Raw genomic sequence first — 21,710 nt, 5'->3', positions numbered from 1 at the left:
TTATTGAGGAATTTGTATCTTCGAATTTTATTTAGCTTTCAAAAGTTTCAATATACATAGCCCTGTGGTTTCCCCTATGAAAATAAGTGATTTAATTTAGTCAACTTTTACTGAACAACTCACTGTATTACTCGAAATCGAATTTCAGGGATTATATATCGTACAAGGATTAGGCTTTGCCATTAATCCTTAAGTGTTGTATTTCTGCACTTGTTAAACTAGAAGAATATCTAGAAAGGGGTGCTTTTGATAATTACCTCATTAACACTATCCAAATTTCCATTGATTTGTGTGAGACAACACCTCCCCAGTCATGGAATGATGTATAAAGTTCCAAACTTATGAAACAATAGCTCAGGGTTCTCTTTAAAAATATTTCATTTTAAAAAATCATTGAAACATAAAATATGTTTTTATAATATAATGTCTATGGATCAACATAATTATATAAAGAAAAATCTTACTAAATAACTGTAATTCAAAGGTAACAAAAAAAAGTCTGTAAACTCTGAGATTCTAATACATAACATCCCCCGTGATGGCTAGCCATGCCGCGCGCATCGCGCGCGTGAGCTCCCCTAGTTTAATGAAAAGTATTAATCCGTAGTTTGTACAACATTTACCATTTACTATCATATAAACAATAAATTTGCAAACAAAAAAAAGTAAACACTACTAGTCCAATTTAATGGTATCAAGTGGCGCCTTCTAAGCATTTGCCCACCCTTAGGCCTTAGCCAAAGGTCATGGCCATGACCTAGACAATGCTTTTCTCTCTCTTAAAATAACTAATTTTTGATTTTTTTTAATATTCTTTTACAATCTTTCTCCTCATGCCTAGTTTTTGTGGGCAACGGATGACAATGCTCTAATATACTATGTACTATTGGAAACATGATTTTAATACAAATCAGTTTTTTTTTTTACAACCCGATTTAACCTATGTACAAAGATCACCTTCATCGGCTCAGTCACAAAAATGTATAATTTATAACTAGAAAATAAAAACTACTTACATCACTACTGTACACATGTCAATTTCTCATGAAAAATTTTCCCTCTAAAATTGCTTATGACATCATTTTTATCATATTTTTTTCCTTCCAAATTCAATATAAGGAAAATAATTTTTAATAAATAAATTAAAGTGTCAACATCAATTAACCAAAAGCGTAATAATAATATTTCTCTTTCCAAAAACCCACATTTTGTGAATTAATTATTTTATATTGTATTGAATTTTTTATTCTAATTCGTGCCTTACACGAGTGCCAATCCAGTAGTCTAATAAGTGTGTACATAGCCACATAAGTGATAGGTCTCCGTGTATATGTGTTTTCCGGCCCAACTCCAATTTCTCTTTTCTCTCCACTTCACAAGAAGAAAAAGAGAAGTAACCCAAAAAAAAAAAAAAAAAAAAACCCGAAAAATTCGAAATTTGACAAAAGTACTATGGCGGGAATATCACACATTTACACTTACCACATCTCAATCAAAAAACCTAAACAACTTCAACTTCTCATTTTTCATCACTGTTCCCGCTCTTCCACCTTTCTCTCTCCTCCATTTCCCCCCCTTTCTCTTTCTCTCTCTTCCATGGATCCTGCAAATCCTTAATCGTCAACTCAATTCCTTCCTAAACCCTAACTTCTTCAACTTCCTCATTCCAGATCCTTCCTCCAACCGCCATGAAAACTCAAATCTCGAGCTCAAACTCAAGCTCAAGCTCAGACATCGCAATTTGCAGAAACTACGATTACATTGAGAAGGCATGGCATTTGGTTTCCATTCTTCTGTTACTCGGTCGTCCGGCTTCTCCGGAGGAACTTTCTGGAAGATGCTCGTTGTTCCGAACTACGCCGGAGTTCGTCCAGTTTCTGTGTTCAATCCCTAATTCGCCGCTTAATTTGATATCGAGCAACTTCGTTGAGCTTAAGATGTCGGTTTTTGTTGCTTTTGGTGAGTTCATCGCTCGTTCGATGCCGAAGATTGAGCTCCGAGTGTTTGGAGTAGAGAGATTATTCCGCGGCCGCAGTGATGTGGCCAGAATGTATTTCAGGAAGAGGAAGAAGTCGGAGAATGAAATTATGCCGATTATGAAAAAAAGAGCGGTTTTGAGATCTATTGATGGTGGTTAATTCGCTTCTTCTCTTTTATCTTTCCGTTTTTATTTTCTGAATTTGTTTAATTTAATTTAGTTGAAATTTCGGTGAATTGCAGAAAATGTGCTGGAAATGGCGTGTTCGAGTTCAAATCAGAAGTTAATAACCGCTTGTTGTGAGGTACTACTGGTTCTTTGAGACGGTTTCTATAATTTCTGTAGTTAAAATGTTAAGAATTTGGTTAATATGCCAATTCTAGGGTTTCTAATTTAAATTAGGCTGTTACGTTAAGGTTTGAGACTGGATAATTGCTATTATGTGAAACTGAATTGCACAATAAGTTTGATGACTTTGGTTTGCAATCTTAAGCAGACCTAGGCTTCATATTAGCTTGTAGGAAAGGCTTGAGTTATTGTTTGGAACTTTTTTCTATATTTTTCGTTTGTGGTGCTTGGACACTCGGCTATAAGCCTATAACTATGGTTGCGTAGAGCTAAGTTTGAACAATGATCCAATCAAATGCTTGTCTATGGATTTGTTTAGCGTATCTCTTCAATGATTAGCTAGCCTAGTAATCATGGCTGCTTATAGGATGGTTTATCCAAAAGCTTAAGGATATGTTTAGTGTGCTACTTCCAAAAGTTCCAATTCTTAAGTTAGCAACTTAGATCAAGAGAGAGGGAGAGTGTTTGTTATAGTCTTGGTGCTGTAATGAATAGAGGATGTTTAATAATACTGACAATTATCAGGAGAGATCCCCAGGTGTGAACATTAGCAATTGACGAGACAAGATACAGTTTAGTTCTATTTCTTGTACATGAGCTAACTAGAATCACTGTGAAATAATAAAGTCCTAAGAACCTCGTGAGGTGTAAGTGTAAAATATCCGAGTGACCTTTTTCACCAATTGAAGGAATATCACCTATTCACCTGTACAAGGTCTATGGTGGTTCCCTTGGGTCATTTCTCACTATTATAATCACAGAATTCTTCTATAGAGAGGCTGAGAGGATTAAATTATTCTTTGTGTATTGATGGTAAGTGCATTTGACTGAATTGGTATGGTATGATTATTATTGTCAGCATACATGAATTTGGACACAAATCGGCAAATCAGATCCATATAAAATTACAAGTATACTTCACAAGCTCACGACCTGTCAATTTTTAATTAAAAATATTTTTGAATTGTTTGACAGCCAATCAAAGTATATTTGTTTGGGGACAGTTTCCATTACTTCAATTTCCGTTTAACCTTTTTATGAGGGTGAATATAAACTTGAATAGCTAAACCAATCTTATGAAGTGACAAGTATCTGTCAGACCGTTGTTCCATTTTTCCTATTTGGTCATTTTCCTTGGGCATTTAACACTTTCACTGAACATGTTGAGTTGTCATCTTTGTTTTCTCCTTTCTTTTCGGTGCATAGACATCTATTCTATAATTTCTATTCAAACCTTTTTATGTCTTCAGCTAATCATCTGTTGCAGGGAATTGATTTGCCAAGATATCATCCTAGTGTATCCTTTAATGCACCATCAATTATCAGATTTCCCAAAGAAGCTAATTCTGTAATCATCCCTGACATGGTTGCGACCACATCTATGATGAAATCCAGTATTAAACTGTTGGAATATCAGTTAAATATTGATGATCAGGAAAGTGGAAAAGGGCTAAATACATATGTGGTTAATGACATGGATACATGTGTAGCAATGGAGAAGGATAGTTACTATACCAACGAGGTATTATCAGATTTGCCTTGTTATTATCATAAAACGTTTAACGATGCTCTTTTAGAGAAAATGGCAGAACTTTCAGCCATTTTAAAAGGGCCTAATTATGACTTTACAGATATGGAGTGTAATATAAACACTGATGGTCCTTTACATGTACAGCCTAATCAGCATGATAAAAACTCATTGGTGAAGCCTATGCCTGCCATAAATACTGCTTATGACTTTAGTCACAGTAAGAAATGTGAAACAAAAATGCTGGACTTGAATGAGGAGCCATTGATGGATGATGATAGTCCTGAAGAAAGGGTTGAAAATATTATACTTGACTCCTGCACTGAGGTTTTTTCGTCTGTGGACAAATTACGAGAGCTAGATATGGAAATTGTTGATTTTAAAGAGGAGGTGGCAAATATCAAATTAGCAAGTCTGCCTTTGGTTTCTGCTGGTCCACAATCTAGTTCTCATAAGTCATCCACAAAATCTTTAATGCTGAAAGATGTTCCTCAAGTTGAGCTGACAGAGAAACAGCAAACTCCGTCCAAGTTAGTGCAACATAATAAAGTTGATATCATCCATAAAGAACAGAGAGGTCAAAAAGGTCAAAATCATCGGATAATAATGGCCATGATGGACAAATCCAAGCCCATTGCTAGGAACATTGCATCCATCCAAAAAAGATGTGATGATGTTCATAAGTCTTCCAAGGTAGGCATCTTTATGCATATTATGCTTGTAATATCGCTTTACATATTCCACTCAAGGCATTGAATTGCACCTTCCGTATATTCATAGTATTCCAATACTGCATTTTCAGAGTTCTCGAATTTCTGGTTCGACATTTAGTTGACAGTGGGATATGGCAGCTGATGTGTTCATTTGTTGCACTTTCAAAGTTTTCTAAAGTGAATCTTATCTCTGCTTCAAGTATTCAATTATCTTAGCAATTGATGGATTTGTTGCAGGATCAACAAAAGTTGAAATTTCCTGAGTTCAAGCCGTACACAGTAGAAGCAGAAGAAGGGTCAGGTAAGATAGTTGCTATGCTTGTGTATGGTTAAATGTACCATACATTCACTGATCCACATTTCTTCACTTTACAGGAGGTTATGGGACTGTATATAGAGCAAGAAGAAATAGCGATGGATTAGTATTTGCTATAAAATGTAAGGAAACATAAAAAATACATACGGTTTGATATTGTTGTTAATAAAATGCTATACCTGTATTATTGTTATTTAAAATGAATTCTTTTGTTTCAATTTATCTTGCAATAAAATATTTCTGTGATTTGGTGAAGAAGTCATTATTAAATTTATGTTGCTTATGCTAGGAAATCTTGTTCTCATCTTAAATGCCACATTGATAGTTTGATTATACAATCATATTGACAACTGCTTGTTGATGGTGCTGAAGTTTAAAAAAATTGATCGATTTATTCTTTGTGTTATTCATTTTGAATTATCTATTAAACCTGTGTCTTCAGAAATAAAAAATTCTTGTCCATTTTTATTGGTTTCTATTTTGGAGATTGGATTTTTAATATGGAAACTACTGGAATTTATTACTTTCTCTTGCCTTTTTGTCATGGTTGTACATTAATTTCAATTTTAAACAAAGTAAAGAAATTAAGATGGCAGCAACAAGGGCTTGCCTTTCTGGTGATTGAACTTTCCTTTCCTTTATACATAGCATAGTAAGATTCTTAGTTTGTGGAGTTTGTTCCTCCCATGAGTTAGTCTAGGAAGCTTTTTTTATTCAATATCTGTTTCAATACCTGGATGTTGCAGTCAATATACATTTTCATTATGCAGTGTTCTAGCAACACTAATATTTTTGGAGAACGGCAGTATACAGTCTGAATTGTTTTTAGTTAGTAAGCTATAGGTAAAGGCTAGACAATTTAGTGTTTGGAATGCGTTGCTGGAAATCTTAGCTCACCAGTTATTTTCAGTATATTAACTACAAGTATAAAGTTGTTTACAACAGACTTTCTCCGACATTAACAATATCTTCTGTATCCAGCTTTTGGTAGGGTTATTAGGTTGTATAACTGTTTGTAATTTATTAATCGAACCGGTGTAAATTTTGGTTGTTTTTATTGAAGAACATAATACAAGTGGATGTAAATCCATGTAATATTAAATTAGGTACCCTATATATAATCTTCAAAGGTAAAGGCTCTGGAAGTTTGAAATTGCAGAAATGAAACAATAGAACTTGAAGTAAAGTTTAATGTCAGGGCTAGTATTTACTATTTAGGGGGCATGCTTATAGTCATTGTAGTTGCTACTTGCTAGTATTATCAATTGCTGCTGCTTCTTTTGTAAAATTACTTTATTAATGTGTTTCCACTGCTGCACAAAATATTCAAAATAATATCCTACGGTCCTACCTGATGCAAGGAGCTTTCTTTCTTTCTTTCTTTTTTTTTTTTTTTTTTTTTTTTTTTTTTTTTTTTTGTGGCAATGTAGGTCCTCATGAAAATGCTCATAAACACCATTTGAAGAATGAGCTTAGGATGCTTGAACGATTTGGGTATGTACTGTCTAGACTCTGAAGCTAATTGCTGTGAGATGAATTCCTGTATGAAATAAAAATATTCGAGATCTTGTTTCTCAGGGGAAAGAATTATGTGATAAAATATGAATGTTCCCTTAAGAGCGACTGTTCTGATTGCTTTGTTCTTGAGCACGTTGAGCATGACAGGCCTGAAGTAAGTTAATTGTTTTTGCAATATTTTCCATAGCTTTGTATATTTGTATCTTAGATATTTTATTTTTTGTCTTTCTGACCCTTGTACAATCTTGTTTCTACTGCAGGTTTTGAGAAAGGAGATAAATATATTTCAGCTTCAGCTGTATGGTTACTGCATGTTCAAGGCACTTGTTAGTCTTCATAAGCAGGTACACCATAATGCTGCCAACTAGATGTATATATTTGTAGACGTTTATTTTAGCCTAGTGGTAGGATGTGGTTTCTTACAGAAATAAAGGACAGTCATATGCTTGTAGGGAGTGTTTCACAGAGACATCAAGCCTGGAAACTTCCTGTTCTCACGCAAAACCCTGAAAGGGTATCTGATTGACTTCAATCTTGCTAAGGTGAGTACTGCAGCATATATAAATGCTTCCCATTGGGGCCTGCACCCCTCCATTTATCAGTCAATTGTTGTTTTCCTTGTAAGCATTTGGTTTACCAATTTTCTTGTTAATTTCAGGATTTGAATCAGAAGCATGGGAATATAGGTGAGTTTTTCATCAGCTCTTTTTGTTTGATTTTTTATTTTAATTTTTTTACAGGTTCAGCAGCTCTTGATTCAAACCAACTTAGTTTCATTTTCTCCTGTTTTAATTCCCACTCTTAGTTAGCTGCTTATAATAATGAAAGTGATTGTATTAAAATTATAGAATTTGCTCTTTTTATATTGTTGGGAAAGATAAACAGATTAACTTTGAATGAGAAGTTTGCACAATCTAGCTGACTTTCTAAATTAAAGTTTTCACCGACTTGAAGTCTTAGCTTAATTTTAGGTGCTTTGTCAACTTTGTTTGACAGCATAATTCTTAATCATGCCTTTTAACAGTGCTGTTGGTAGTTATTTCCAATTTCTTTGGTATTTGTTAGTTGGGGTGACATTGAACACATAAGAGTAAATGTATGAGCAAAGATCTTTTTGTCATGACAGAGAAATCACAACCTTGCAATGTGACAGATAATCAACAAATTCCATCAGCACATTTTAAGTCTACTTCGCCCAACAAACGAAAAAAGATTCTGGGCGGTAAATCCTCTGAACTGTTCAAGGCAGGGGCAGAAAGTGGCTCTTATCGTAGCCTGGAGACCAAGGCACTAAAGAAGAAGGATTTGGGCAAGTTTAGGGCTTTTGAGGATAAAGGTCGTTGCAATTCGCTCACAAGCCAAGGTGCAGAGGGGTCTGGCATAACTTCTACAAGGGACATGACAAGCACTCGAGCTCCTTCAGCAGAGAGACAGAGGAAACCCCAGCCCCTTTTTAGTAAAGGTCGGAGGGAGCTGATCAGCCTAGCCCAGAAAGCAATGCAAGGCCCAAATCTTGGAGCAGCAAAAGCTCCAGCTTCTAATCGTAAAAGGGTGGCTGCTTCACCTGGGATCACAGATAGAAAATTCATTCATCCTACTCCAGCTCCAATTCACTCATCTGGCATTGCAATTCCGGGTGCTGGGTCACTGAAGAATAGAGGTTTGCTGCATAATAAACTGTAAACAGAGCTGTCCTTGTTTGCATGCTCTTATATGTGATGTGTAATCTTTAAATTTTTTTTTCTCAGGAGAAGTTAAGCCTGTCAAAGATGGCCCGTCAGCTGGAACAAAAGGGTTTCGTGCTCCGGAGGTGAGTTTTGTAAATGCCTTACTGTCTTCCTGTGGTTTCTTTTGATTGTAGCTTTCTTGTTGTCAAAAACTTTTGGAATAGGGAAGATAAAAGGGTTTACATGTGAGAGGATCATTAGTCCATAATATTCTATTATTGCATAAAAATCATTTACTTGATTGCATTCTTTGTCTTCCATATCTTTGCAGGTCTTGCTTCGGTCTGCGCACCAAGGTCCTAAGGTTGATGTTTGGTCAGCTGGTGTTACCTTACTTTACCTAATAAGTGGAAGAATGCCCTTCAACGGGGATCTAGAGCAGTAAGCATTTTTCACTCCTCATATTCAAGCATGTACTGCAGCCGTAAACTAAACTGTTTTAATAATTGTAGAAACATGAAAGACATTGTAAATATGAAGGGCAATGAAGAGCTATGGGAAGTGGCCAAGTTACACAACCGCGAAGCTTCTTTTCCAGTGGTAATTAATTTCATATACTTTTCAATTTTTTTTTCCCTAATCTTTAAGAATTTTTTTTGGCTGTTGTCTTCACTAAGCATATGAATGCTTAATACTATAATTGATGTTGCAGGAACTTTTGGATATAAGATACTTACAATCAATAACTATTAAAGACTGGTATAGGACAAACACGAAGAGACAGGACCTCCTTAAGGTTATCCCTGATTCTCTTTTTGATCTACTTGAGAAGTGCTTAACTGTGAATCCGAGGTTGAGAATCACAGCGGACGAAGCTCTTAATCATGAGTTCTTTGCGCCAGTTCAAGATGCCTTGCTTAAAAGAAGAACAATTAAACAGAGTCAAAATGAGGATTCTAACAGCAACTTGTTGCCTTTGTTATGTGAGCCTGTAAGACAAGAGAAGTTAAATGCTCCTGTAAAAGTTTGAAGATTCTTGTTGTAATGTTCGGTTGTATAGTAATCCATTTCCCTAAAAAATTATATGGCTGACTGATTTATCATAGAAAGCGTACCTGTTGGAGATATCCAAAGCCATACTAGGGGAACTATTTTTCTCATACATGCAGGAATTTTTTATGTACGGAGTAACCTTAACAGGCTAGGATTATCGAAGGGATCTCAATGGATTCAATCTGCCAAGAACGAGACTTGATCACATTACCTCCTGAAACCGAGAGATGCCCTATCTATTTGGCCAGCCCTGATGCTCAATATATGCAGAACTTGGAGCTTTGGAAGCAGCACATTGGCGGCTCTTTTGGCATAAGGGTAATACACAAAGGAATTATGATGAGAAGTGTGTTTTGGTGGGAAGTATGTCAAGGTAATGCATCTTCATCACCATATAATTTGAATGTTTATTTCTCATCAATTTTCACCTCAAATTAATGGTTAAGTGGTAATGAAAATTAATGGGGGATAAAACTCTTCACATTTGGTAATGGAGAATCATTGCTTTAATCTTTTACTCAGTGAAACAAGCCAGTAAAGTTGTTAAAATGTGCAGTTGTCAGGTTTAGCTAGTTAGTGTTTATATTCAGGGATCTTACACAATAGAGATGTTATGAACACAGTTGAATATGACTTTTAGGAGTTGGATACTGGCTGAATCAGAACTTTAGTTTGTAAATTTCTGTATTGAATATGATAGTTTATGATAGGTATTCAGTTATTGTATAATGATGAAAGATGCAGTGCAGATTCTACAGCCTTCATTGCAGTTGCTAAATTACTAACACCAGGCTCCATAGCAATTGTTGAAATTGCTAAATTATATGGAGTAATACATCAACATCCATAATTACTGTGTTCTCAAATTTTTGTACAACTCCATATCTTATGATGTTGATAAGTACAATAGCAATCATGAGTTGTCCATACTTTGCAAACCATTTGCAAAAGTTTGCTCCTTAAATAGGAGGATAGGAGGAAATATGGGTCTCTTTCAGGCTTACTAATTGATGCTTTACCCTGAGACATATATGATTATTCGTGTATCACATTGACTTTGTATTCCCCAATGGTCCTTCCACTGTCTGCGCCATTGTTAAACTAGATCAATATTCATCTTCAGACAGACAGTAGCCTTGGCAACTGAGTTTCAGCTTAGCTAAACAAATCAGGATCATGAAAAATATATAGTGGCCAATCAATTTCCTGAAAAAACATAAACTTAATCTACTAATGCCTTTATACTGTGCTTTGAACAAGAAATTTATACAAAGTACATGTTTTGCATATCTGGAGGATGGAAGGATACTCATGTTACGATGTTATGTTGAGTGTAAAAAGTCACTACAATTCCGTTGTTTTAAAAAAAAAAAAAAAAATAATTATTTTATATTAGAATTAAGTTCTCTATTTATGCTGTTTAAAAAAAAAAAAGTTCTCTGTTTAATGTTTATGCCACGGTCAAACAGAGGATTTGATGACCAGTCAACTAGGATAGTAGGATGAGTGTTATTCCAAAAATTGTATAGTAGCAAGAAATATAGAAGTCGTTACAGGTAGGTAGAAGCATCATATAGTATATGAAAAATTCTTAGTAGTCTGGTAATATGACAGTGACACCAAATTTTACTACTTCATGGGATCCCACTTTCCTCCAGTTTTTCTAGACGTGTGGCCCGGTATCATTAGCACCAATCCTTCAAATTTTAGAATAACCAGAGCATTGGAAATGCTCAACCACCAACTCTTAACAACATCAAAAATCATCATATCCTTTCTTTCCTTTACCTAAAGTTCCATGTAGTACACCAATCCTCCAACAAAACGTCGCTAATCGAAGGCCAACTTCTCTCTTAAGCAGTTAAGCTCAATCATTAAGAAATGGGACTAAAAACATTGTTTCACTTCAAAGCCAAGGTGATTGAACCCTGTAGTAAACTTTTGTCCATCTTCAAGCATAAAAATCATGATATGCCTTCAAGAAGTCCTACATTCCGTTTGCCAGCCACACGACGGACTAAACCCAAAAAAGTCAGAACCAAAACAGTCAGGTTTAGGAAACCCTTCTCCATTAAGTCCTTCAGCTTCCCTCGTTGTCGCCCCAAGAAGAAACTTCGGGTGAGGAAAAGCCGGTCTTCACTCTCCTCTAAGTTCAGAAAAACCTTTCGTCGAAAGAAGCATGCCAAACCATACAAGAAACCTGTTCAAAAGGTACGCATTGCTGAGTACCTAACTGTTCTTTTTTCCCTTAGAAAGGCTAAAGACTTAGACACTGATAGCTGCGATCAGGTCATGGTCATGGGTGATGTAACAAGTGTGAGTCCGTCATCAGGAGGAGGAGGAGGGCACGCGAAAGAGCCTTTCCCATCACCTATAACACCGGGGTATGTACATGTCAGAATAAGCGACGACGATGACAGCAGCAGCAAGAAAGAGAGCAGTTCCGATGATTTTGTGGATGTACAAGATGTATGCAAAGACTTTGAGAATTATTTAGTAGAGATGATCGTCGAAGAAGGGAAGGTGAAGGACTTGATGGATGTCGAGGAGCTTCTCTATTGTTGGAGGAATCTGAAAAGCCCTGTGTTCGTTGATTTGGTATGTAGGTTTTATGGAGAATTATGCAGAGACCTGTTTTCTCCTTCAGAAGAAGAGACTCAAAGTCAACAAACCACTACTTCATCGAGTGATAACATCTAGTGTTATTCTTTTCTAATTCACCCTTATTTTTGATGTCTTTCTACTCTTTTGCAAGTAAGAATTCTTTAAAGATACATTGTTGTTACATGTGCAGTTTAACACATTTGTAATTTGTGGAAACAAACATTATAGATTTCCACCTTTTTTAGCAATGAAACACAAAGTACTTCCTTTATTCGATAGGTTGTACAAAAACGTGTCATAATATTGTCATTTACTATTTAGCAGGTTATTTCTCGTCTTTTATTGAAATACTGACATATTAGGATGTTATAAAGTCGTGAAACATCAAAACGACTATTAATTTTGTCACTTACTATCCAAGCCACTATACTAGAAATGTGGTAAAATTTAACGGACATTTTAACGACTATTAATTCTGAATAGGAAGAGTGTCATGATTCTTATCAATCTGTAAAGTGCAAACGCGCTCACTAGAGTTTCGGGATGGATCGCACCAAAGGTTACTAGCATTGTAATAATGGTCTGGTTCTGAAGAAAGGCTTACCAAAAAAACGTTGATGGCTTTGAATAATTGTTTCAAACTAGTCAATCCTTGTATGTTGTCTTTGTATACAATTACAGGCCCCAAGAAACAGCCAATATATAAGGGAATAAGAGTAATAGGACAATTTCATATGAGATGCATGTCTCATGTCAATGTGAGCCTCTTTCCTTCCCCCATGTCTTTTTATTTTTCTTTTCCCATGAAATGCACAAGGAAACTGGCAAGTGATGTCAAAAAATATCTAATCTGTTTGACCCAATTTGAAATATTGGTGATCTTATTCGAAATTCTGGATGTTCAATTTGGTTTTTAATTTTAAATTTTTCTTAATAGGATATCACGTAAAAAAAAAAACAAAGAAAAGGTTTTGGAGAGCTCATGGTAAATTAATCATCACTACTATCTAAATTACACAATTTATTCATTCATGACGATGATATGTTTACCAAGTACAAACAAAGGTGCTTGGCATTTTGAACCCATGACCTTTGCTTACTCCGTATGATTATAAGGCTTCTTGGTCGTTGGATATATTCTAATATGTATGCTTTATTAAACCCTTTTTTTTTTATTAATATGACCCTTTTTCTAACTCTCACTCACAGATTTCCAAGTCGCATGTGGTGAACAAGCAAAGAACTAATGTTTGTGAAGAACTAGTCAAGATATAATTTTAAGCTCGAGCTTATGGTAATTAGCTGCTAGTTGATTGATAAACTACCTCCGTTTCATATTGTTTGCAACTTTGGGGTATTACTTATGAGATATAAAATATTCCAAAGTTGCAATTTATATGAAACGGAGGTAGTAGCTTGTTGTATCAACTGATTAACTAGGTGGGTATATTAAATTACTAATTGGCTGTAAATAACTGATTGTGTAAAAAGTGTGGAAATAATTGTTAATTGTTAGTTATTTTCAGTGTATTTTATAGCAAAAAAAAAAAAAAAAAAACTAATTATTCCACAAGCTAATATAAAAAACTCTTATAATAATTTTTTCTAAAAGAGCTTTTTGAATCCCAAAAGCTCTTTTAATACGAGTACTCCTAAGCTATTTATTCCACACCAAATATCCAAATTAACCTTTCAAATTAGTCAAACATTTAAATATTTATTAGAGCTCAATAAACTAAAAGCTCTTTTTTGTCAAAAAAAATAAAAATAAAAGCTCTTTAAAAAGCTTTTTACGAAACAAAGCCGGATCTCCTTCCTCAGTTTCATTTATGCCTTTGTAGTTTGTAGCATTCCACGTCTACGCTGCACTCCTCTCTCTCTACCATTGTAGCGTACTCTGAATCTTCCATTTGAGCGGCTTCTGAGCTTTCTCTCCTCCATTGAAGCAGCTTCTCAGGTAACATGTTTTGACTTTATTTTTTCTTCTTTAATTTAATCATTGAATATCAATTTCACATTCTAGGGTTTATCGTTAATTTGTCAATTTAGGGTTTAAGGCAAATTATTCAAGTATTTGATATAATTACTGAAATTATGAAAATGGAGCTTTTCGGAAACTGGCCTGGAGCTGCCCATTTAATGTTGCCTGCCAAGTGTTTGATTTTATGCCCAACTTATTAGTGAAGAGTTTCTCCAATGTTTGAGAATATGTAAATGCTGGAATAAATTTTTTTTCATTTCTTCTGTTTCAGATTAATAGTGTTTAATAATCTTCCAAGATTATGTGGGTTTCTAGAATTTCAAGTTTTGGAGCTCAGGCAATCAAGAAATTGACTCAAGGTTTGGTTTTGAATCCTCAAATTTCCATGCTTTTTCGTAATTTTGAATAGTAATAATCACTATTGGTTAGTGCTTTATAAAATTCGCTCGTTTGGCTGAAAAATAAAATTCGCTTGTTTGGTTGAAGTTTCTGATATTTGGTTGATGCTATTTTTGTGCTTCATTGAAGTGTTAATTTCCTTGTATGCATTTTTTGGTGCAAAACACTTTTTTATATAATACTTGTAGATTTTTGTCTTGTTGAACGCCGTCTACCTTAACCTTAGCACTTTGGATAAGAGGAAATGGAGAGAAAGAGATGGAAGGGAAAGGGAGGGAAACAATTTCCTTTGTTTGGATAAGGGGATGAGGGAAGATAAGGCAGGAATCTATTTTCCATCCTTTAATAAACACAATCCCTCCTAATTTAGATAATTTGGAGGGAGAATGGAGCTCTATGGCTCTACCTCCCCCTCTCCTTCCTTTCTCTTTTATCTTGCTATCCAAACAAAGTGTAAAAGATAGAATTTTTCAGTAGGAAGTCTTTTGGTAGGATGGTGAATGGGAATATGTTATGCTTCTAGATACTCTGAGTCAGTCAGAGATTGAGAAGTATTCTTGTATGGCAATAGTTTTTCCTCGAAGGTGAAAATTGGGGTTATCAAGTGTTAGCATGGATTAGTATTCTGCTTTAACAGTTTGGAGATTAGTAAACATTAAGAGTATTAACACTAAGTTGTTACTGTCACCGAACGTCTAGATTGATTGGGATGCTTAGGCATTAGCACTGGTGTATGTGGGTAGGGGGAATGGAGGGGAGGGAGAACTGTGCTTGTCTTTACTCTCCAAATTCCAAATCCAGAATGATTTTGTTTTATTAAAAGGGAAACAAAGTTGGAGTCTTCCATTTACCTTCCCATCTCCCCCCATTCTATATGCAAATGAAAATGGATCCTTTATAGTCCTCCCCACCCCTTTCTGTTCAAATCCTCTCATCTAGTACCGAAATACATTGTCAAGAGCTGGAGAAAATGTAAATAACCTCAGCTATTTGTTTTATGGACTGAGAATGGCATTTCAATCCAGGATTTTGCTACCCATTCTACTTATATTTGGCTCAGGCTCAAAATTAACAATAAAATGCATCTTCGATTTGATGGAATCAGCAGAAGTGTCAGTAAGATTTGAGAAACAAATGTTGGATAGACAAAGTTAAACAAAGATTAAATGCCTGTAGCCTATCAGTGTGGGTGGCATTGAGAAGATTTCTTTTATTAACTCTTCATAGCTGCCCACTTACTGTGCTTAATTTCCCCCCCTACAGTAAGTCAAAAAGGAAAGATTATGTACATAATAACTTTGGTGTGCTTCATTAATGAAATCCCTTTATCTTTCATTATTTATGTTTAAAAGTGGAAAGTCAAGTTTCCTGTAATAGTGCTGAATATTAGTTGTCTTCCTAGAGCAAGGGAAAGAAAAAAATGAAAAAGGACAATAGAAGGCTTGGTGAGTTGAAGTTTAAAGTATCAAATATCATGGGAATCCTAAAACACATTTGCGTTCTTGACTAGTTATGCTTGTGGATGAAAGTACCTTCCGTATGCTCTACACTTAAGCGAGTTTCTGAAAAATCTTGTTTTGACATGAACTTTTTTGCTAGGGCAATTATCACATATACAAAGAACACCATATCTATATGCATCTTCAAGCAGGATGGAGACTTTGGTTCAGCTCCCCCCACAGGTATCTGTTTATCGATATTTTGAAAACTTCTAAAATAAATAAAAGTACAGGCTTGTTTGTTATATTTGTCCAATTTTCAATGTTATCTGATCACCAACACTATAACAAGTTCCTCTTTCCTTGAATCTTTAGTCCTTATAAGGCCAATATTTTTATGGTTTAAGGTTCGTTGGCTATCATGTGAAAGATTCTCTTGGAGTTAAGTTTAATTTAAGGTTTTGGTTTTTGGCTTTTGGTTCACTACAACAAGGTCAGCTTCATTTACCTATGGCTGCTAGCAAGTAGCAAACTGGATACTACTTGTTGATTTGCTGTATGTGTGTGCTCTCTGCTCTATGCAAGAGATACTAAGTTGTCTGATTTGTTAAAATGAACAGCTAAGAAGATTATATTTTACTGCTATATGTGTAATTTGAGAATTACAAGGACTGTATTGTTCCTACTTTTATATTTACTCATATGCATGTGTTGGATTTTGTGTTGGATTTTTGTTCAGACGCATCGATATTTTTGTACCACTGATTCCAGCAAAGATGGAAATGAGGAGCAACAGTGAGCTTTCTTCCCCCTTTTTTTCCCCCACTTTTAACTGCTATCAGAACAATTTCCCCTGCTTTCCTTTGACATTTCTGTTTCTATCATTTTAATTACCTTCCTCTCCTGTTGATTTCATTTACTCTCATCCTGCAGAATAAATGTGACATTTGTTGAAACGGATGGTTCAGAGAAACAGGTTAAGGTTCCGATTGGCACAAGCATGCTAGAAGCTGCTCATTCGAATGACGTTGAGCTAGAAGGTAGGCATTCCGGTTGTCTTGTTACACTCCGTTCTTGAATTTGAATTTCTTTGTTGTAGACAAGGCTAAGCATCATGAAACTCTACAGTGGCTTAATGTTTTCTTTGTTTGTCTTCCAAGGCTTCCATGGCTGCTCATAACCAAGTGAGCATTCTGCTAACATTTCTCTCATTTTGTCTCTGTAGGAGCATGCGAGGGATCCTGTGCATGTTCCACATGTCACGTTATAGTAATGGTAAGGAAGTCTATCTCTCTCTCTCTCTCTCTCTCTCTCTCTCGTAAATATTTGTTACCTCATTGCCCCCCAATGGCTTCAAATGTTTAACTTGTTTTGTTTATCAGGATGTGGACTACTACAACAAACTGCCAGACCCATCTGATGAAGAAAATGACATGTTGGATCTCGCCTTTGGGCTTACAGAAACGTAAGTATATCTTCTATACTTTATTCAATTACTCTTAAGTTGTCTCTCCTGGTTCTAGACCTCAATGATTGCTTATTTAGGTCTCGCCTTGGTTGCCAAATTGAAGCAAAGCCTGAACTAGATGGAATTCGCTTGGCTCTGCCTGTGGCCACCAGAAATTTTGCAGTTGATGGCTATAAACCAAAACCACACTAGATTGTTTTATGACCCCGATAAAGAGGTACAAAGGCATAGTGCAGCTTTAGTTGGACATTACCGATGAGTAGAATAGAATTACATCAGATATATGTTGTGTCTGATAATTTATTTCTTGCTAAACCAACAAGTGGTTATTCATTGGAAGTGTAATAGAGTGAATGCCCCATTGTATTTTGTAACATGAGGCTTGGTAGCATTCAGCTATAGAGCTATACCAATTTTGCTGAATAATGGCTACTGGAGAAAGTACCATAAAGAATCGTTGAGTTTCTGCATGTACAAACTTAAGATATCAGTCAATGGAAAATTTTCTCAGAAGGATGTACTACATTGCTCTTGTAGTGTTTTGCATGTTCAGTATCTGTATTCTTCTTTTCTTTTGTCGTAGTCATATTATTGTGCACCAAAAGTCATGTATGGGGAATAGAGACTGATAAGCAGATAGCTCGATCACTTCCGGACTTCCCCTTCTAAGTCCTTAAAAGACATAACTACAACTCTACAAGCAGTGAAGCTTTATAACCATTTCAGGAAACAGGAAACAATTACAAGATATTTAAGTGTGAAGAAGGTGCATTTAACTTGTAGATTTGGTAATAATGCCTATACAATGAAATTTGGGCTAATTTTGTTATACTCTTCATTTCAAATGAATATATATATGTATGTATATTGACTTTATTCTTGAAACCAGATACGAAGTACAATTGAACGGAGGGAGTAAATTTTTGAAGTATAATAAAGATCGGATCCAATGATAATTAATTACAATACCCCTCATACATACGAAGGAGACTAACATAGAGTTTCGCCTACTAAAAAGATTACGGAGTATATAATTACAAGTAAAAAACTTGTGATGTTCCTTCTTCATCCAATACACATTTGTTAGACCTTGTTCTCTTCACCTTAAAAAAGTAATATTAAGTAAAAATAATTTCAGTTCATTAAAAATAAGTTCAATTCAGTAAAATTAATTTTAGTTTAGTAAAAATAAGTTTAGTTCAGTAAAATTCAGTTTTCTTAAAGAAGAATTATAATAGAAAATCAGTAAAAATAATTTCAGTTCAGCAAAAATAATTTCAGTTCAGTAAAAATAATTTTAGTTCAACAAAAATAAAGTGAAGAGAACGGAGCCTTAGTTTGGTTACTAGGAGATCTGAATCCTGCCACATTTGCTTTCATTTCAAATCTTCTATCAAGTAATTTTTAGTATTATCATTTCAGAATGCAAAGTGCCTAGGATAACACGATATTTCTAGTTTTTACTATCTTTAACCATCAAACATTCTATTATTATAATAGTAAGAGAACATTCACAGTCAAGCAATCAATAAATTTAAACCATAATAACATAAATATTCCGTAATAAACATGATATGGATTAATCGCACCTAACTCAATTTCTATCTGTGGGTTTTTGTTCAAGATTTGTCAAAACCAAATTGATGCCAATAAATTAAAGTATGATTTCTTCAACTGATTTCAGTTGACATGAGAAAGTTTGCCACTCCCGTTATATGTGTTCCTGTGATTGTAGAATTGAGGATCAATCATGTATCTAGCACACATTGAAGTCGAATAGTTCAATTCGAAGTATGTATGGCAAGCAAAATATGCAAGGGAGGAGCAAAATGACACTTAAGATCAGAACTCAAATCAGAATTCAGATTTGAGTTAGCATCCACACATACAATCTGCAAATAAACTGAGAAAGATTGATGTGGAGCAATGCTAAAATGCAGATAACAAAATTTGATAGAGTTTACACCACCATCTTTAATGTTGAACTCAGCATTCTAAGGCTTTAAACTGCAGTCTCCAGTTGAGGACTCTGAATGTCTCCATAAACAGGATGAAGCACGTGTCCATCCTTGGGCTCAATGTGCACCCACTTGCGACCACTCAGCTTATGTGTCTCGAATTTAATATTTCCTTCCTTCAGTGCATATAAGGTATGATCCTTTCCAATCCCAACATAATTTCCAGGATGGAAACGGGTTCCTCTCTGCCGAACAATGATGTTACCAGGTATAACCCTCTGCAGAAAACCTCCAAAATTCAGTTAATATACAGTATGTTTTTACAGCTTCGACGTGAATCTAACTTTCTTCAACTTCCTTTCTAATAATCTATTTACTATCAGTACCAAAAATTTGTTTCTTTTGCATGAAAGCCAATAATGCCCTTGGTTTTGTTCCAAAACCTTCACTACTACATCATTTTTGCATCAAATTAAAAGGTATTAATACAATAACACTTTCTTCTAAAATGAGGATGGAGGTTCTGAAGGAACCCTGCCTGGGAAAAAAAGAGGGGGGACGGAAGTTCAAAAGCATCTTCTGGCAGAAGCTATGCTAAACAGAACATATAAGCAATTGAAAGAATTCCATGCATACACGGACAAGGATTCCATTAGTGTTTTTGATATGTGATAAACCTCCTTACTAAATAGAGCATGTTAGAAGTACAAATCTTTAAAAACACAATCTTTGGAGCAACAAATATACTAGCACAAACAGTTGCCGAGTTTGTAATATGTCATTGCACACATCAAGCAAAGAAAGTCTATGAAACACCAGAAAAATCATTATCTAGCATAAACCTTAGTCAAATAAAATTTGAAGATCAAGACAAGATGTATAAACACAAACTTCCTAAATCTTGAACTGAAGTTGTGTATTACTTATTAAAGCAATTTAAATTATAGCACGGCACATTTTAAAGTAATGTTTACAGCAAGGGAACAACATAAGGTGTCAAATACATGCTTGCCCTCACAAAATTATTGATTGTACCTATTTTCTACAGTAAAAACATTGCAAACTTTTTCCAGACAGTAAAATTTGATGAAAACAGGAATATTTGAAGCATAAATATCAATTCCAATTAATTCTAATTATACAATTAGAAAACATTTTTCCCTAAAATGACAAGATGTGTTATACCTCGCCTCCGAATTTCTTCACTCCAAGGTTTTTAGGCTTGGAATCTCTTCCATTTTTCGATGATCCAGCCGTCTTCTTAGTAGCCCACCTCCTAAACACTAAAGCCAAGCCTGTTCCAGATGCATCTACAATCGAAAACACCAAATTCAAACAAAACATAGAAAATGAAAATGGCGACTCATTACTTGACTACACTGAAAGGGCCATACCAGCTGCACCTGCATAAGCAGGAACATTTGTGACCAATTCTCTGAGACTAACTCTTTTGCACAATGATGCAGCGAAATTCATCGTATTTCAATCGATTAACACCGATTACACGAAACCAATCACTAAATTTCCTGCAGCTAGGCATTCAAACAGCTCAATTACTACAGATTGCAGTATCAATTTCATAGTTCCGTTCTACAATCAAAAAGGGTTCAGCAATACATTAGCAACCAAATTTGATTCAATCATCCAATAAGGCTCGAAAAATCACATGATTTTAGGGATATTTGATTCATTTTTCAATTAAGCTCATTATTATAATTTTAGGGATATTTGATTCAATTACCAATTAAGCTCATTATTATAATTTTAGGGATATTTGATTCAAATATCAATTAAGCTCATAATTTTCTTTTCTAAAAATAATCGCTGGTTATGATGTTTTTAAATTCTTAGTAATTAGAATCAAAAGTTGAGATTTTCGAACCCTAAACTTACTACACTGACAATTAAATTAGATTAGATAAAAGATAAACCCTAGATTGTGAAATTGATAGGATGATTACAAAAAGAAACAACTTACCTCAGCAGCTGCTTCAATGGGGGATACTAGTATTACAAATTTACAATGGATAACGTCAAGTGCGCTTCAATGGAGAACGAACATAGAAATTAGAAAGAAGAGGAAGAGGAGTTATTGGCAATTACGAGTAGATTAATACAATGGATTTGACTGTTGGAGCCCCATTAAAACCCCTGATCGCCCCAATTATAAATGGGTCAGATCCGTCATCCGTCCAATTATATATAGGCCTTATTTGGTAAAAAGATTTGGAGAAAAATTGTCAAAAATAATACTACCTCCGGATCGTATTATTTGTAACTTTGGAATTTTTTATATCTCATAAATAATACCCCAAAGTTGCATATTATATGATCCGGAGGTAGTTTCTACTTTTAGCAGTCCGCTAAAAACAAGTCAATCTTTTAATTATTTCTAAATAATACAAATTTTGAGGGATATCCGCTTTAAACAAGTTATTTTACCTACAACTTATTTAGCCGGATAATTTTCTTATTTATCTTATAAAGTTGTTTAATAATTTTAACAAAATAATACAATGTCACGTGTTCTATATAACCTGTTCATGATATAACTTATCGATTTTAACTTATTTAAAGCGGATACCCCTCAAAGTTTGTATTATTCAAAAATAATTAAAAGTTTGACTTGTTTTTGACGGATTGCTCACAGTTTGAATTATTTTTGACAATTTTTCCAAAAGATTTTAGTTTATTTTGCCTAATTAGAGGTTTGACCAATTTAAAAAGCTAGTTTGAGCGC

The 21,710-nt window shown here is 34.8% G+C and overlaps 4 protein-coding genes across 6 annotated transcripts; 3 read left to right on the top strand and 1 right to left on the bottom strand.

Annotated features, from left to right (window-relative positions):
* Positions 1–1,525: 1,525 nt before the first annotated feature.
* LOC145566933 (uncharacterized) lies at positions 1,526–9,098 on the top strand. The gene is made up of 16 exons (XM_081626193.1): positions 1,526–2,130; positions 2,221–2,282; positions 3,594–3,848; positions 4,002–4,547; positions 4,805–4,868; positions 4,943–5,005; positions 6,314–6,377; positions 6,462–6,555; positions 6,662–6,745; positions 6,854–6,943; positions 7,060–7,087; positions 7,528–8,061; positions 8,150–8,211; positions 8,400–8,509; positions 8,581–8,668; positions 8,781–9,098. Exons 1-16 carry the CDS (start codon positions 1,689–1,691, stop codon positions 9,096–9,098), a joined length of 2,904 nt encoding a protein of 967 aa, XP_081482319.1. The 5' UTR covers positions 1,526–1,688.
* A 1,774-nt stretch (positions 9,099–10,872) lies between these two features.
* On the top strand, positions 10,873–11,952 carry LOC145569332 (uncharacterized). Of its 2 annotated transcripts, XM_081628683.1 has the most exons (2): positions 10,873–11,332; positions 11,411–11,952. In XM_081628683.1, exons 1-2 carry the CDS (start codon positions 11,003–11,005, stop codon positions 11,819–11,821), a joined length of 741 nt encoding a protein of 246 aa, XP_081484809.1. In that variant the 5' UTR covers positions 10,873–11,002; the 3' UTR covers positions 11,822–11,952. The 2 variants fall into 2 exon arrangements, with proteins under 2 accessions (XP_081484809.1, XP_081484808.1); XM_081628682.1 differs by having other exon boundaries at positions 10,874–11,952.
* Positions 11,953–13,531: 1,579 nt separating this feature from the next.
* Positions 13,532–17,548, top strand: LOC145569330 (uncharacterized). Its single transcript, XM_081628681.1, has 8 exons — positions 13,532–13,682; positions 13,978–14,065; positions 15,705–15,787; positions 16,284–16,339; positions 16,478–16,584; positions 16,770–16,819; positions 16,927–17,009; positions 17,090–17,548. Exons 2-8 carry the CDS (start codon positions 14,008–14,010, stop codon positions 17,202–17,204), a joined length of 552 nt encoding a protein of 183 aa, XP_081484807.1. The 5' UTR covers positions 13,532–13,682; positions 13,978–14,007; the 3' UTR covers positions 17,205–17,548.
* A 1,260-nt stretch (positions 17,549–18,808) lies between these two features.
* LOC145569329 (uncharacterized) lies at positions 18,809–21,071 on the bottom strand. Of its 2 annotated transcripts, none has more exons than XM_081628680.1 (4): positions 20,949–21,071; positions 20,365–20,496; positions 20,156–20,280; positions 18,809–19,248 (listed from the first exon to the last, which is right to left on the bottom strand). In XM_081628680.1, the coding sequence occupies exons 2-4, from the start codon at positions 20,444–20,446 to the stop codon at positions 19,015–19,017; spliced, it is 441 nt and encodes a 146-aa protein (XP_081484806.1). In that variant the 5' UTR covers positions 20,447–20,496; positions 20,949–21,071; the 3' UTR covers positions 18,809–19,014. The 2 variants fall into 2 exon arrangements, with proteins under 2 accessions (XP_081484806.1, XP_081484805.1); XM_081628679.1 differs by having other exon boundaries at positions 20,365–20,502; positions 20,949–21,065.
* Between the last annotated feature and the right edge of the window lie 639 nt (positions 21,072–21,710).

The sequence above is a fragment of the Chenopodium album genome, chromosome 11 (genome assembly GCF_948465745.1).
Source record: "Chenopodium album chromosome 11, dcCheAlbu1.1, whole genome shotgun sequence".
In the NCBI taxonomy this organism is placed as follows: domain Eukaryota; kingdom Viridiplantae; phylum Streptophyta; class Magnoliopsida; order Caryophyllales; family Amaranthaceae; genus Chenopodium; species Chenopodium album.
Note: the sequence above shows the minus strand (reverse complement) of the source record. Positions and strands in the feature narration are given on the sequence as shown.

Excerpts from the sequence above, each read along its gene's own strand:
- LOC145569330 (XM_081628681.1), top strand. The coding sequence starts at position 14,008 with ATGTGGGTTTCTAGAATTTCAAGTTTTGGAGCTCAGGCAATCAAGAAA. Across the intron at positions 14,066-15,704 it reads AATCAAGAAATTGACTCAAG|GGCAATTATCACATATACAA; the intron begins GTTTGGTTTTGA and ends CTTTTTTGCTAG. Across the intron at positions 15,788-16,283 it reads TGGTTCAGCTCCCCCCACAG|ACGCATCGATATTTTTGTAC; the intron begins GTATCTGTTTAT and ends ATTTTTGTTCAG.
- LOC145566933 (XM_081626193.1), top strand. The coding sequence starts at position 1,689 with ATGAAAACTCAAATCTCGAGCTCAAACTCAAGCTCAAGCTCAGACATC. Across the intron at positions 6,378-6,461 it reads AGGATGCTTGAACGATTTGG|GGGAAAGAATTATGTGATAA; the intron begins GTATGTACTGTC and ends CTTGTTTCTCAG. Across the intron at positions 6,944-7,059 it reads TTGACTTCAATCTTGCTAAG|GATTTGAATCAGAAGCATGG; the intron begins GTGAGTACTGCA and ends TGTTAATTTCAG.
- LOC145569329 (XM_081628680.1), bottom strand. The coding sequence starts at position 20,446 with ATGAATTTCGCTGCATCATTGTGCAAAAGAGTTAGTCTCAGAGAATTG. Across the intron at positions 20,281-20,364 it reads TGCTTATGCAGGTGCAGCTG|ATGCATCTGGAACAGGCTTG; the intron begins GTATGGCCCTTT and ends TTTCGATTGTAG. Across the intron at positions 19,249-20,155 it reads TGAAGAAATTCGGAGGCGAG|AGGGTTATACCTGGTAACAT; the intron begins GTATAACACATC and ends GGTTTTCTGCAG.
- LOC145569332 (XM_081628682.1), top strand. The coding sequence starts at position 11,003 with ATGGGACTAAAAACATTGTTTCACTTCAAAGCCAAGGTGATTGAACCC.